This window comes from Phodopus roborovskii, unplaced genomic scaffold, assembly GCF_943737965.1.
Source record: "Phodopus roborovskii unplaced genomic scaffold, PHOROB, whole genome shotgun sequence".
NCBI lineage: Eukaryota > Metazoa > Chordata > Mammalia > Rodentia > Cricetidae > Phodopus > Phodopus roborovskii.
The window spans coordinates 20,669,460-20,685,763 of record NW_026125391.1 but is presented as its reverse complement, the minus strand read 5'-3'; the positions used below and the strand labels follow the sequence as shown (position 1 = coordinate 20,685,763).

The following is a 16,304-nucleotide window of genomic DNA, read 5'->3' as shown; positions in this document are numbered from 1 at the left end:
TATTTCGTTTAGATTCATTTCAGAGTCAGCAAATAAAAACAACCATTTTTGTCCCTTGGTTTCTAGAGTTGCTTTCAGTGGTAAACTGTGGTAGAAGGAACCAGGTTTTCCTGCGGTGACCACTGATAGCCGTTTCCCTCTGACCCAGTCTGCCTCTGAGCAGGCAGATCACTTTCTTAGGTCTTGGATAGTCGGACAAGAGCTACAGGCCTTCCATTCCCAGGCTCTTCCCCCTTCTCCTGACAAACACAAAAGTAAACATACTAACTGTACAATTCTGTGTGTATTTTAAGAAGATTCTCCCTATTTGTGGGTATCCATTCTGTTAGGGAGCAGGGCCTCCAATGATAAGGTGTAACAAAAAGTTCCCTGACGCTGAGTCATCTGCATTAAAAGACCGTACCTTTCTGATCTACTCAGAGTGGTTCAACCATCACCACAATTAATTATAGAGCTTTTCATTGTCACCCCTAGTCACCCTCCCCAACTCCTCCCCATCCTTTCCAGTCCTAGGCATCCACAAGTGTATTCTCTGCCCCTTTACTTACTCGCTCTGGATGTACTTCTAGATGGAGTTATACAATATGTGTTTATTTTTGTGTTATCTTAAAGTCGGCTCTAAGAGACATGGAGATGAAGCTGAACATGATAATGTGAGTTCATTGTTTGCTCTGTGTTGGTCCCATAAGCTACTGAGAGGCATAGCCTTTGAACTGTAGCAGGCACTGCTTAGCAATCAGATTCTCCTTGGACCCACTAGTACGTTTCATAACTTCACTTTCTTAAAGCAGAAGACTGTAAAGATTTCAGGGGTGATGTCTAGCCGTGCTGTGTATGGGTAGTGTTTGGGTGCCTTCTCATCTTTGGTGAGCTGCTGGGGGGCCTGGGGTGGGGCTTGTGGATCATGAATGGATATGTTTCTTGATCTCTTTGAAAAGCCTGAAGATTTTCAAGTAATTTATAAGCTTCAGAGAAGTTTAATGTTTGCCTCCATATTGTTGGTCCTGTTACCTACACCCTCTTAACTGTGTTTCCACAGGGAGCCCAGGTGGCAACCAGGCCTTGCTCTTGCTGCGCAGCTGTGGTTCGCTCTTGCCTGAGTTGAGTCTTGCAGAAAGGACAGAGTTTGCTCATAAGATATGGGACAAACTTGAGAAATTAGGTATGATTGTTTCAGTACATGATGTGGGTAAAAGTGTAGTTTTTTGTTTTTGTTTTTGTTTTTTTTTTTTTTTTTTCTGTTCCACCAAAAGTAGTCTTCACATAATTATTATAGTCTTATTTTATCATAGGACTTTTTGATTCAATACTATTTCAGCAGTGTTTATTTGGTGAGTTATAGTGACATCTAGGGGCATTAAGAGTAAAATAGTTTTCATCTCATGAATTGGACTTTTAAGCGAAAAAACAGACATTTGGGCTGTCAATTGTAATGCAACCTATAGTAAATAGTATTGTTAGACTTTAGTTACAGATATAATCACATACAAGAGTATTCTACTGTAGCTTATTATAATAGTGGAGACTGGACTCAAGCCTAGTGCCTGGGGATCAGGTAAATAAATTATGGAGATTTCTCTGCTAGAGTGTCATGAATCTCACATTGACCAAACAGACATAAAAATTAAGATGCTGACCAGTGTACATAGTGTGCCATCCATCTATAAGTGATGCGGTTTTCCTGTGTACCCACTATATTGGAATATTTCTGGTCTGGAAGGATGACAAACACTGGGTGTAATTTTTACTCAAAACATTTGCTGTTGATGTTAAGACAGGGTTCTACCACGTGGGCCTGACTAATCTAGAACTTGCTCACAGAGAGTTCCTCTCTAGTGTTGAGATTCATGGTGTATGCCACCACACCTGGCTAAGTGAATTTTTTTTTTTTTAATACTTTAAAACTTTAAGGCAGCTGGATCATGGAGGCACATGCCCTTAATCCCAGCACTTGGGAGACAGAGGCAGGCAGCGTTCCATTAAGTTTGAGTCCAGCCTGGTCTACATAGTGAGATTCTTGTCTAAAAGAAGAAAATTAAAATAAAAAATTCCAAAAGTAAAAATTTTTGAACCATAGATCTTTAGTATTAAAAAATAAAATAATTTAATAGACCACTTGATACCTGGCATTCATTATTGTTCTTTAAACTCCTTTGTAAGGGGTAAGGTTTTTTCCTGCCGACCTGGGCCCAGAGCTGGGCCAGCCCCAAATAACACACAGACACCTGTATTTGATATAATGCTGTTGGCCAGGTACTAGTTTCTTATCGGCTAGCTCTGTCTTTATTAACCCATTTCTATTCATGTAAGTACTTCCATGTGATCTCATCTTACCAGAGAGTGGGGTAGGACCTCTGCTCTCTCCAGTCTCTCTATGCTGACTCCTCCTTCCTACCTCCTTGAATCCTCCTTGTCTCCTAGTTCCGCCTACCTTGCTTTCCTATTGGCCAACAGTGCTTTGTTCATTAACCAGTATGAGAAACATATTTATAGAATGACATCTCCCATCATCTCCTCTTTTCTGTCTAAATAAAAAGAAGAGTGGAAGGATGTTTCTTCAACAAGTTAAACTCTAAAGCCAGCGGCAGCAGAGGCATTGTCAGCTTTTAGGTGGTCATAGTGTTGGTCTGTCTGTAGAGCCCTGCAAAGTCAGCTCACAGCAAGTAGCTGCATATACTAAAGAGACACCCACAACTTTTCTATTTATGGAATCCAGTGAGGGACACTGACAAACATGTAAGATGTCTGGACTAGCCTTATGATGTAGCTGTACGAAAAATCTATAGAATGAAGAATGATCTCATAGCTTTCGTTTATTTATTTAAAAATTAAAATATACTTATGTATATATTGGATTTCCCAGTGGGAAAGGATTTTAAGTACAAAAGCAGCAAAAAGGTGGTAATGAATTAAGAATAAAAATGAGAAGTTTAAAAATGTTTTTGAGAATTTTATATAAGTACTGTATTTGCATTATTCTTCCCGCTTTCTCCAGCTCCTCCTGTGTTATAGTCCCTTCAGTACATAGCATCTTTTTCTTCACTTAATTGTCACACACATACATGATTATATAAATACAATCTGTTGAGTCCATTCGGTGGTGCTCGTCTGTGTTTAGGGCTGTTCACGCCTTTAATCACTGCACTGGAGAGTCAGAGTCAGGTGGATCTCTGTAGTTTGAGGCCAGACAGGGAGACACCCTTTCTAAACAAATGAACAACAAACAAAAAAGAGCAGGAAAAGAGGACTAGCATGGGCAAGGTCTCGGTTTTCCCCAACACAGAAGGCTGTGTCTATAGCTGTACAATTAAAAAGCATGCTAAAATGGGAGAAGTATTCGCAAAAATGATGATACTCTAAAATAGAACCATCCACATCTGGCAGGAATGCCAGTACTTCAAGTATATTGCTCTTGGTTGTCCTTTTGTCTGAGGGTTTTCCTTGCTGTTGCAGTCTTTCTGAGAAAGGACTTTGGGATGCTTTGTTACAGTAACACGGGAGAGAGAGACACTTGTCAAGGGAATGGCTCCACAAGCCTGGTGTAGACTGTCAGTGTGACTCTTATTTACAGATTTCTGCTTCATTAAGTGGGAAATATTAACAGTACAGAAGTCAAATGACGCAATCAGGTTCATAGTGAAAGATTCTAGCAGGTCCTTCCCAGCTACCCATTTCTGTTCTGTGAGGGGGCAGTAAAATCTAAGTTTAACACAAAATTTTAAGATAACATTTTGAAAAATGATATACCTGGTGGTGTTGCACATGAATGTGCAGGGCACATTTGTACACATACATATGGAGGTCAAAGGGCACTGTAGAATATCTCATGTACCACCCACATTTTCCTAAGACAGGGTCTATCATGTAATCTGACTCATTGTGTTTGACGACCTGGCTAGCAAAGCCCCAGGGATTTCCTGTCTCTGCTGGTAGTTTAGTTAAATTTTCTTTTGCTGTGATAAAATATCCTGACATAAATCACTGTATTTTATTTATTTTGGCTCACAGTCTCAGAGTAAAGTCTATCATTTCTGGGTAATTAAGACAGTAGGTTCCAGAGGGAGCTGGTCACATTGTTTTCATAGTTAGCATGTTGTACTTCTTTCTTTTATACAGCCCAATTCCCAGCCTAGGGAATGATGCCACCTACAATGAGTGGGTCTTCCACATCAGTTAATCTAAGTAAAGTAATTCCCGCATAGATACACCTAGAGATTTCCCCCAGCTCTTCATTTTTGTGTAGCAAAAAGTTGACTGAGAGAACCATCTTTTCCATCCCTTGAGTTGATTTTTTAAATAAGTTTTGATGCTTCTAAAAAAATAGGTTTTAAGACATTCTATGGTAACCTTGCTGCATAATCGTGTTACAGGTATGACTACACATAGCTCCCTATAAAGCCATATTTAAAATGTTACAGTCCTGAAGTCATTAGACCCCTTTGGTGGTGATGCCTATAATCCCAGCATTTGATCAACATGGCCAGAAGGATCGCTATAGAATTTGATGCTAGCTTGGTCTAGGTAGCAGATCCTAAAACAATCAGAGGGTATGTAGCAAGACCCAAAAACAACAGAAAAAAAATCTCTTGTTACTGGTGTAGCTTTAGACAGTTGGAAGGAACAATCTTGCTTATCTGTAAAGTGAGATAAATAAAAGTATTTGCCTGAAAGCTATGAAGATAACCAAGCAATTATGTGTAGATCCCTTAGCATAGGTCCTGAAAAAATATTATTCTATATAGATGGAAAACAAGGAAGAATTTATTTAATATAACTGCCTAGAATCTTTAAACCTGATCCCAGATAATGACCACTATTATGCCACATACAATTAATTGACTAAGAATAAAATGTTTCATGGCAATTAAATACAGCGTGTTATTCATTCAAGTTTGCCCAGTCTATGGCCTGAAGGTCATGTGCAGCCCAACACCTTTGTAGGTAAGAGAGTCATACTGCAATGCCAAAAATAATGTCATTTGTAATGTAGGCTGAATGGTAGTTCTAACAAATATGACCTTAGTATCTGCATAGGAAGAAGACAAGGATATTAGAATATTGGGTAAATGATGCTAGCAGAGTGAAAATGGTGTTCAGACTAAAGGAGGAACAGGTCCTTCAGGCAAAGGCTTTGGGTGACCTGGTAAAGATTAAGAAAAATTAACAGTTCAACTTTATACAGGAATTTTGATCATGGTTCTCTGCGGCATAGTAAGGACTGCTTATATAGGAATGCCTCTCTTACCTTTAAATACAGAGGCATTATCAGTGTGTTCACATGAAGATGGTACTGTTTCATAAGTGGGCACCTATCAATATCTGCAGTTTAGCTGTACGAAGGATGAGGTGGTAAATGCTTTTCTAAACATTGGATTTAAATTTCATTTATAGGTACCGTGTATGATGTCAGTCATTACAATGCTTTACTTAAAGTGTATCTTCAAAATGAATACAAATTCTCACCTACTGATTTCCTGGCAAAGATGGAGAGAGCAAACATTCAACCCAACCGAGTAGGTAGTTGCTAATGTGGATGCTGAACAGCCATATATCCACTTCTGCTGTTTCCCAAAGAACATTATGTATGACAATGTTAAGCCATCCATTTCATTGGCAGGTAACATACCAGAGGCTGATTGCTGCCTATTGTGATGTCGGAGACATTGAAGGTGCCAGGTCTGTATCTCTTAGAAATGTGGTTGTTTCTTAGTTTGGTTTTCTTTTATTTTGTGTTTCTGTGTGGGCATGAGTGTGGAAATCAAGAGGACAACTTGGAGGAGTTGGTTTTGTCAACCATGTGGATTCTAGGGCTCCGCTGAGGGATTAAAGCTCAGTTGTTAGGCTTGGTCCTGAGCTCCTTTACCTGACAAACCATCTCATCATCATTAAATGTGCCTTTATACAGATAGATTTGCAAGTTATATAATTCTAAAATTATCTGCCTTTTTGAAAATTTACTCTTTATAAAGATAATTATTTCAGAAGTATTTTAATGTAGCAAATTTAGTAATAAGATTTAAATAAAAGGAAATTATATGAAGTGAAAAGAAACAAAAGTTGCTATCGTAGTTAGAACAGAAGTATAAATTATTGTGCAAAGCTGGATTTACTTTTTTAAAAATACTATTTTCTAAGGGAGCTATGCTTAGCCATTTAAACTGTTTGTTTATAAAAGTAGGAATAATTTCTTTGCCCACTTATTGAGGTAAAATCAACTGCAATATTTCTCTGCTTATAAAAATGTATTGCCATTTTTTAATTAAACTTAGGAAATAAGGAGTGGGTTTCAATATATAGTGTTGTTTTTAACTAAATGAATTGATTTTTTTTTCTACCAAATTAGTTATCATTTCCCTTGCTCCCCCTGCTGGAGATGGAGCCTAGGGCCTCTCACACGTGTGAGGCTGCAGTCCTAGCTTACTTAGCAGTTTCAACAAGAGTATTCAAAATTATTGATACTTCAAGGAATAAAATTTCATGAGAAGGGGATTATTTTTCACTTTTCTTTTTTTTAAACAAGGACATGTATGTTAAACAAAAATAACTTAAGACCTAGTTCATAGATGCATTGCGAGTATCATTGATAAATGTCATTTCTCTTACTGCAGCAAGATTCTCGGATTTATGAAATCGAAGGAACTTCCCATCACAGAGGCAGTGTTCAGTGCTCTTGTTACAGGCCACGCAAGAGCTGGGTAATTTTCCACCTGGGTCAGGGTTAGTCTACAAGGTTTCAGTCCTAGAAAATTATGTCGAAGACTCATAGGACATGCTTGTTCCTCCAGACAGTCTGGAGCACACTGGTATTTTTATAACTCCTGTGAAATGTGTTACACAAAATTTACAATTACTTAATGTTAAAAATTGGGCTTAAAAGGAGATAATTAGATTTTAAAGTTTACTAATCTAGGAAGTGTTTTTACTTTTCACATAAGAATAATATGTTGTTCTTAGGTAAACCTGTGTTCCTTGCACTGCTAGTATAAGAAGGTTCCTTAATTTTTATGCAGTTATTACATATGAGGGTGAAGTTACCTGTAAACATTTCAGATGCTTATGGTTTCTAGTATTTCAGAAATATGTAACCAATTTAGTGAGTAGTTGTTGATTTTGGGTAAAATTCCAAGTAGTGTTTAAAATTAGGGATTTTAGTAAGTTTAAGCAATAAGTTTTAGACTGAGAAATTATATTCACCAATCTTACATTTTCTTGAAATAATTTAATAGGGATATGGAGAATGCAGAGAATATTCTCACAGTGATGAAAGAGGCTGGCATTGAACCTGGGCCAGACACGTATCTGGCCCTGTTGAATGTATATGCTGAGAAGGGTGACATTGACTATGTTAAGCAGGTATGGTTCATGCTGTGTAAGTCAACATTAAAGTCATTGTGTTAAATTTTATGTAAAGCAATAAAACATAGCTGTGTCAGTTTTAAAAGAGTAATACTCAAAGAAAATCCTTAGTTGGATACTCTGATGTTGATATGTGATGCTTACTGTTGGATTAGGATATTGAATTTTTTTATTTTATTTAGCTTTACTACTTCTAATTTTTCATTTCATTCACTACAACCATCTTTAGACTCTGGAGAAAGTGGAGAAGTCAGATCATTATCTTACAGACCGTGATCTATTGCAAATTATTGTCACCTTTAGTAAGGCTGGATATCCTCAGTATGTCTCACAAATCCTGGAAAAGGTTACCTATGAAAGAAGATACATTCCAGGTACTTAAGTTTTTATCTACATAACTTGTGAGTACCTGGAGTACTATTTCTTATATGGCACAAAAGGTGCCATATAATAATAGAGGATTGTGGGAGGTAAACATAGGACTCTTGGTCAGTGTATTATGCTAAATGTATGTGAGTTAATCAAGTGATATGGTATTAGGAAGCATTTTATTATATATGTGGATCTATCCTTTTGGTGTTTACTGTTCTTAAATTTTTTTCTTTAAAAATTAAATTTTTTTTTTTTTTTTTTGGCAAGAGTCTTATTGATTCTTCCTGGGACTGGACCTCAGCTCATAAAGCTTGACAGCCAGTGCCTTTGTCTGCCAAACCATGTTGCTGGCCCTGCTTTTTCATTAGTATTGACCGCTCAGTTTAGTAACAACAAATGTCTTTGTTTTCTTTCCAGATGCAATGAACCTCATTTTGCTTTTAGTCACTGAAAAGTTGGAAGATACTGCATTCCAGATTTTATTAGCGTTACCCATGTCAAAGGAAGAGAGCATGAATACATCTGGCAGTTTCTTCTTGCGGCACTGCGTGTCAATGGATACGGTATTCTGCCTGTTTCCACTCTGTAGGCTGTGTAGTTGGCAGTGAGAGGAGATGTTTTAGAGTAGGAGAAAACTCATGAGATGAGCCTGGTGGTAAATAATCTGAAACTTTAGCTGGTGTTGAAGATTTCTGGATAGAAAGGGAGAAACTGAGACTCTGCCTTTGCAAAGTGATGGACTGTTTCCAGGGAGTAAAGTGGTCAGCAGCCTCTGGCTGTTTGGCTGACTCGGTGTCTTTCCCCTCAGCCTGCAGAGAAGCTCATAGACTACTGTAAGAAGCTGAAGGAAGCCAAGCTACATACCTCTTCGTTGCAGTTCACCCTGCAGTGTGCCCTGCTGACCAACAAAACTGGTACTGTATCCTTGTAGCTCTGACAAGAAGTTCCTCTGCTGTAGCCTGGTGACTCACGATGGTTTGTTTTTCAGCTCTGGCTAAAGCAGTGTTGCAGGCCTTGAAGGAAGAAGGCTTTCCTATCCGCCCTCACTACTTCTGGCCACTGATGGTTGGACATCAGAAAACAAAAAATGTTGAAGGTGAGGCTTGCCTTTCATGCGGACACAGTTGGTCAGAGTGAACACACATCTGTCTGAATTCTTTAAGAGCACACCTATTTATAAGAATTAGATATCACGAGGATCATGTTAGATAATACTGAAGGAGGTGTTTTTCACTGTAATTTCATTTCTTAGTTCACCTCTTAAACAGGTATTCAGATTTGTGAATGTAGTTGTAAACAATTTGTCTAGCCATGGTGAAGGTCTGTATAATGCAGTTCATCAAACAGAGAGTGCGGCCATTTCTTCTGCAGGCCAGCCTGCTCTTGTCTGAGCTCAGCTCCAGGAGGAAGGGCAGAGAAAGTTGTATTTATTATAAAGTAGTGCTCGTGCCCTGACAGCCTTCTGATTGAAGGAAAGAAGCGCTCAGACTTCAGCTTCTTAAGTACATTTAAGCATTTAGCATACTTTCCCTGTACACATGGGATGTCTATAGGATAGGAATAAAATGGAACAAATATTAAATTTTAGAGCACAGTATCTAATTCTTTGGTTTGCATTACTGGTAATCAGAAAGAGTATCTCATAAAAAGATGCTTTTAACAGAAGTGCCTCCCCCTTGGGGAAACAAAAATGGTCTTTTTTCATTTTATCTCACAGTATAATGTGCTTTGGAATGAGATGCAGAGTTGTTAGTGTGACATTGGGTGACAAACAAAATGCACAAACAACAAAAAAAGTGCTTTTAGCATACTTTCACATTGCAATTTTATTTTAAATATATAGTTGTCTTCTGGTTTAAAAGAAATAGTGAAACAAGTATTCCCTAATTGTTTCTGGTTGTAAAAGTCTCTGAATCCTTTTTAGAAAAGTCTTTGTGAAAACAATATGAGTTGATTAACTCTTTGTATATCCTCCAGTTCTGAAAGCTTGGAGTCACCTTTGACCTAGTATTCTTCAGCACAGAACACTTAAAGCATTGATCAGACACTTGGGCATGTTAGTATTCTTTATCTTTACACAGGTAGGAAAATACTTTTGGTGCCTTTTGAAATGTCTGTGTATCAGGTAAGTTTCCTGATTGCACCATATTGTATATCTATCCTTTGTGTTGGCTAATTGTTAGCAACCATAAAGAACAAGACATTTTTCTAGTTTGAGTGAGCTTGTGGAAGATGGGCTTGCCGTGCATCTGCCTTTTCTTCAGATCTCACAATGGAGAATTTGAGGATGCCGAGCTGAGAGCTCACATTGTATTACTGAGGGAACTGAGAGCCAATGGGTTCAGGGACTGCTGACCACAGATGCTGTCACTATGTCAGGGTTCAACATGATTTCTGCACTTTGTAATACTGCTTCATATCACTGCCACTCGGTATCTGTTACACTGTTCTAGCAACATTCTTAGCTGTCCTTTGGAAATTAGACACCAGGTTTTAGATTAAGGGTATCTTAACATTGGGAACAAGATTTTTAATCCAATCCAAGTTTTACTTGGAAAAACACAGAAGGCTATGGTTTATTGGAGGTACTACTTGATAGTACAAGAGTGTCAGTTGTCTATCAGCATTTAAAAGCCATCTGTGCTCTTTAGACCTCCTCTTCTGGAGGTCCTGAAGATAAGAAAGTGTACTGTGTAGTCTTTCATGGACCAGTCAAGGGGCTGTATGCTTTTGGGTAGTTTCTGTCACTGCATGCAAGACTAGATAGGAAGTCACATTTTCACCAGTGAAATGAACCTGGAACGGCCAGTATAAACTGGTGGGAAGATATTGACACTACTGAGGTCACAGCTGCTCTGGAGTGCTTGCTTAGTGAGGAGTGAGAAGAGCCTCAGGAGATGGAGGCTAGACAAAATTGAACCAAGTTTTCAGTAACATGACAATCGTATTGCTGTTGAATGTGAGACAGGGATTTCAGCGTTACCAGCTTCCAGCAAGATTCTTTAGAGGCCTCTTACTACCATTGTCTGCGGCATGTCACTGTGTAGAATATTTTCAGCAGGCAGGCATACGTGAGAGGAGAAGTTGGGACCTGGGACCAAACTCCCTTTGATGTAGTTTGGAAACATAAAGACTACACAGGGTTGAGCTGAGCTTAGTGGTGTGCGCCCTTAATTCCAGCACTGGGGAGGCAGAGGCAGGTGGATCTCTGAGTCTGAAGCCTGCCTGGTCTACAGGCAGTACCTGGTCTACAGAGAGTTCCATGGCAGCCAGGGCTCCATAGTGAAACACTGTCTCAACAACAGTACAGTAAGAATATGATGGGGTTGTTTGTCTGGAGGACAGCCCTGAAAGTAAAAGTGCTAGTTGAGTCCAGGTAAAATAGAGGATCCTCATTTTTCAAAAAGTAGAATATTGCCTCCAAATAAGGTGAACATACTTGATTGACTATAGCAGTTAGGTGACAGGAAGTCTTAGTAGGTGAGAGTGGCCCAAGTAAATCATATCTATTTTCCTAGAGTTTGGATATTTTAATTGCTACAGTGTTTTGTTTTTTAGATAGACAAATTGCTGAGCAATAATCAGGCTAAACCTCATGACTTCTCTGAATTCTAAGTTCTTCATCTCTGTCCTGCTGTGTTTTATCTCATAGGAATAATGGATATCCTCAAAACAATGATTGAATTGGGAGTAGACCCTGATCAGGACACATACATAAATTACGTGTTTCGATGCTTTGATAATGTAGAGTCAGTTCGAGCTGCTATGCAGGTGGGTACAAGTGCGCCTTTACTAGCATAACTGAGAAAATACTTTCTCCCTAATGTTTCATTATCATTAGAAAATAAAGCACCGTGAGTGGAGAACTAAAAAATGGTCTTTTATATATATAGTTCTTATGTGTTGATAAGACTGTCCTAATACAGGGACATTAAAAAGGTTCACTCCTTGGTCTCACCCAGGAAACTGTAATTTTCTTTCTTTTTAAAAAAAAAAAAAAAAACAATTTTTTTCTTATGAATTTTCCTAAATATGTTATTATTAGTAATTTATTATTCTGTATTTGAAAAATAATCTTTGCTGGGCTTTGAAACATTGTGTTCCTGCCATGCTTTTGACCGTACCCGATGAGGCAAGGTATTGTGATTGTCATTTGAAGAGTTGGCTTTGGCGCTGCAGAGATGGCTCAGCAGGTAAGAGCACTTAACTATTCTTGCAGCGGATCCACATTTGATTCCCAGCATCCAAGTGTAACTCCGGCTCCAGGAGAGCTGACACTTTCTTCTGACCGCCACAGGCATGAGACACTCGTGGTATATAGACATGAATGCTGGCAAATACTCATACACATAAAACAGTGAAATAAAGAGTTAAAAAGAAATCCGACTTGTACCATACAAGAATTGCATTTTTAAGCCAGGCGATGGTGGCACACACCTTTAATTCCACCATTCAGGAGGCAGGGGCAGGCAGATCTCAAACTCAGTGAGTTTGAGGCCAGCATGACAGCTAGGAATGTTAAACAGAGAATCTTGAAAAACAAAACAAACAAACAAACCAAAAAAAAAAAAAAAACTAAAAACAAAAACCCAACCCAAAATTGGGAGTTATATCTTGGGTGGTTTTACTTTATCTTCCCCACTTCCTTTTTCAGGGGAAGATGGGGGCCTTGTGGGCACTGGGTTGTCCCCACCTCCTGTGTGCTGGGACAGGAGGCATATGTTAGCATGTTGGGCCCTAGTCCCGGGCTTAGAGTCTGCCCAGTGAGCTAGCTCCATTCCCCAGCGCTCTTCTTTAGTCCTCAGAAGCTATGGGCCTCATGTTGCACATGCTTTATGTTAGAAATTACTGGTAAACAGCGACCTCCATAATTTATCCTTTGCAGAAATACAGCCTGAGGTTACATTGCTGTCTTCTGACTACTCTTGTTTTTCCAGGACTGTTGAACTCTTTTAGGAGAAAATTAGACCTAACTTGTAAACTTGCCTGAATTTTGATTACACTCATTCGTTTTTCAATTACCTTTTTGTGTTAATTGTTAAAATTTCAGCATTAAGTATTATTGGCTCAGAAACAACCATACTGTTAAATACTCAATAGACCTTATTGTATTGCTGTATTATTAAAAACTTAGCTGCACATTATAAATCATTTTTATTGTGTAAGAATATGACAATATTTTATGTCATCTGTATAACTCATCCATAGGTGATTCCTTTAGATAGTCTTATATTTTAGGTAATCAATTTTTCTTAACATTTTCCTTTTATATGTGAGTGTGTTTAATAAGGAATCCCTTGGAAAAAGTGGGTATCTTACTGTAAAAATCAGTTTAATCCTTGTGTGATAGTTTATAGATATGTAATAATATATGTCAAAATACTGTTTTAGTGGGACTGGAGAGATGGCTCAGTGGTTAAGAGCACTAACTGCTCTTCAAGGAGCCAAGTTTCATTTTCAGCACCCATAATCTGTGACTGTAACTCCAGTTCCAGCAGACCTGATACCTTCTGGGTTGCACAGACATTCATGCAAGCAAAATCCATAAACATAAAGTATAAAATATGTGTTTCTTTTCAACTACTGTTTTAGTTTTGTGCTGAGGCTTTGCTAATGAGAGGATTGTATCTTGAGTAGTAAAAATGCAACCAGATCACCTGTCTTGATGGTGCTTATTTGGGCACAAAGTTTCTTTTTGCCAAGGTTCAGCTACTTAGCTATATATAGTTTCAGAAGATTAATTTTTAAAAGGATAATACATTATCTTGGAAGATGGTGATTAAAATATTGGAAAAGTAGGAAATTAGAATGGCATATGAAATATTGTTAGCTGAAGAACATAGCCATTGAGGTATGCTTTATCCCCAGGAAAATGAATGTCTACCGCAAAGTAATAAGCTTGTCCAGGCTGAACTGAGAAGTGAAGCAGTGAATGGGAACTTACAGGCCGTTTTGTCACTTTGTAAGTATTCTACATAAGAAGTAGACCTGGTGTTCACTTCAGTTGCTGTTGAGAGTATATAGACCATAGTTTGTCCAGTGCGAGCAAGGAGCAAGAACCATTCCAGCTTGTTACCTTGTTAAGGTCCTACTGAGAAGCCAGTGTATGGCTTGAACTTGTGGCAACCCAGGGAGTAATTCTAAGCTTGCAAGGAGGTTGAAGATGCCATGGTGTTAAGAGTGGTAGTTGGGAGTTTGGTAAACCAAAGAGGGGATCATTCTTTTTTTTTTTTTTTTTTTTTTTTTTTTTTGTCATTCATGAGCTTGTGGGTGACATGGGACAAATCTGTTTCAATTTTCTGAAATTGAGGTGACTTCTGGTTAGCAATTTGCAGCTGTTCCCAGATTTGGCTAACAGAAAGCACAGCTAATGCTTGCGGAGCATTTAAAAGTGTGAATTTCTGCACATGCTCCTCACAGATGGCCCGTTCCCCCGACAGATAGGTACAGTGACGGTGGGGGATTGGGTCAAGGTCTCTTTTGAGCCAGAGGCAAAGTCTAATTTTAACTTTGCCATTTCCAGCATATTCTTTTTAATGATTTCATTTATTTTTATTTTATGTGCATTGGTGATTTGCCTTCATGAATCTCTGCTTGAAGGTGTCATATCCGATCCCCTGGAGCTGGAGTTATAGACAGTTGTGAGCCATCATGTGGCCGCTAGGAACCCAGGTCCTCTGGAAGAACAGCCAGTGCTCTTAACTGCTGAGTCATCTCTCCAGCCCCTAATTAATTACAATTCTTTTTTCCTCCCAAGACATTGTTTATCTGTGTATCGCTGGCTACCCTGGAACTTATTCTGTTGACCAGGCTGGCCTTGAACCTGGAAACCTGCCTGGCTTTTTTCAGCATCCTTTATTTTGATTGATAAGTGTTTTAAAGTCATAGGTTTTTTTTGTTTGTTTGTTTGTTTTTTTTATCGTATCCATGATAATATTTGTCTGGCATTCAGATTGTGGAAAAACATTTGAACTAAAACGTAGCAGGTTTTTTCTTTAGAAAGAGAGGTATGGTTTTGTTTTATATGACAGATAGGGTTGCTGTTGGCACTTTCTGATTTTGTTTTTGCTTGCTGCTATAATGGTAGAGCCTAGTTGATTGAGTCTTTACACTACATGTAAAGTGCTTTTGAATGATAGAATGAGTGGGATAAAAGAAATTTCATAATGGAGACAAATTCTGAAGAGTAAGGTACCTGGCTTAACTCACCAAATATACATACAGATTTTATTTCTATACAAAAAGTTATTTTTTTTTTTTTAAAGGGTTTCTCTGTGTTGCCCTGGCTGTCCTGGAACTTGCTCTGTAGACCAGGCTAGCCTTGAACTCCTAGAGATCAGCCTGCCTCTGCCTTCCGAGTGCTTGGTCAGAAAGTAGTTTACATGAAAAATCAGCTTTAGCAATCAGCATTGAAACATTCCAAGTTGTGGACTGTTAAATGCCACATGCAAGGTAGAGCAAACAAACACTCAGAATTAAGGAGCTTCGGGGTTGGAAACACAGCAGAGGAAGAACCTGCCTGTCTTGTGGTTAGCTGCTGTTCTCGTTTCTCGGTGGAAAATGGAAAGATAAAGTGAATGGTTCACCAGGACCCAGCATAGCTCTTAGAAATAACTTTTTTCTTTGGTAACGATAATTTTCTTACTGTGCCACAGTGCCCAGTAACATACTATTTCAGTTATGTAGCTAGGTGATTCAAGTAATTACTGTTTATATTAAGGAATAATTATGAATTCACTTTTTTATGAAAAGAAAGCAAAAGGCTATCTTTAAAGGATGTTTTGTTAGAAATATATGTGTTGCTTCATTAAGTAGCTTCACACGAGGCTTATTTTTCAAGTAACTCCCAGGTGGAAGTGAAAAGGTAGGTACGCGGATCAGTCAGTGTGGGTTGTTTTATTTGCTTGGCCTGAGATGAACAGTATTTTTTTTTTTTCTTCAGTGCAGTTGAATGAATTGCCTTTATCGGTGAATTCTTTGAGAAGCAGCCTAATTCTTGGCTTTAGGAGGTAAGATTATCAGCCTCAATGTTGTCTGTCGTTGGACTGATTGCTGTTGTTCTTGTGATCTATTGATGATGAAAAGTACTTTTGAGACTGGCTCTCACTCTCAGTTGAATCAGGCTTGTACAGTCTATTACCTTTTCTAAGGAATACAGATACGTTTCTCTTCACAGAAAGAATCGATTTTCATGCATATGCAGATTACTCTGTATTCAATTGTAATGACTCTACACTCTGTATGTGTTACTACTGTCTTACTTGATCAAGGAAAATTAATGAACTTCCCCCATGTGTTACTATACTGAGATACCGACACAGGCCACCCTTAAGGAGAAGAGCGCTTGGGTAGAATTCCAAAGGCATGTGCTCGTCCCGTTTTGGTCCTGGTGGGGTCTTTCTTGGCTGGAGCACGTGATGACACACCACATCATGATGAGAACAAGTAAGAGGGAGTAGTCATATCACACAGCAGAAAGCCAGAGAGCAATTTAGGGTTTGGGCTTATGCACTCTGAGACAACTTGTTCTGGTAGAAAGCGCCAGTGTTCCAGGAGAACTGCTATAACCCCGTCCC

General features: G+C 38.6%; 1 protein-coding gene across 1 annotated transcript in view; it reads left to right on the top strand.

Annotated features, from left to right (window-relative positions):
- The window catches only part of Lrpprc (leucine rich pentatricopeptide repeat containing), an 82,765-nt gene that overhangs the window by 12,670 nt on the left and 53,791 nt on the right, over positions 1-16,304 (top strand). Inside the window, exons 3-14 of the mRNA XM_051175193.1 lie at positions 1,040-1,162; positions 5,392-5,513; positions 5,618-5,676; positions 6,609-6,695; positions 7,227-7,353; positions 7,586-7,730; positions 8,146-8,291; positions 8,537-8,642; positions 8,717-8,824; positions 11,381-11,499; positions 13,597-13,690; positions 15,671-15,737. Coding sequence (XP_051031150.1) covers positions 1,040-1,162; positions 5,392-5,513; positions 5,618-5,676; positions 6,609-6,695; positions 7,227-7,353; positions 7,586-7,730; positions 8,146-8,291; positions 8,537-8,642; positions 8,717-8,824; positions 11,381-11,499; positions 13,597-13,690; positions 15,671-15,737 — 1,303 coding nt within the window. The remainder of the gene's footprint in view (positions 1-1,039; positions 1,163-5,391; positions 5,514-5,617; positions 5,677-6,608; positions 6,696-7,226; positions 7,354-7,585; positions 7,731-8,145; positions 8,292-8,536; positions 8,643-8,716; positions 8,825-11,380; positions 11,500-13,596; positions 13,691-15,670; positions 15,738-16,304) is intronic.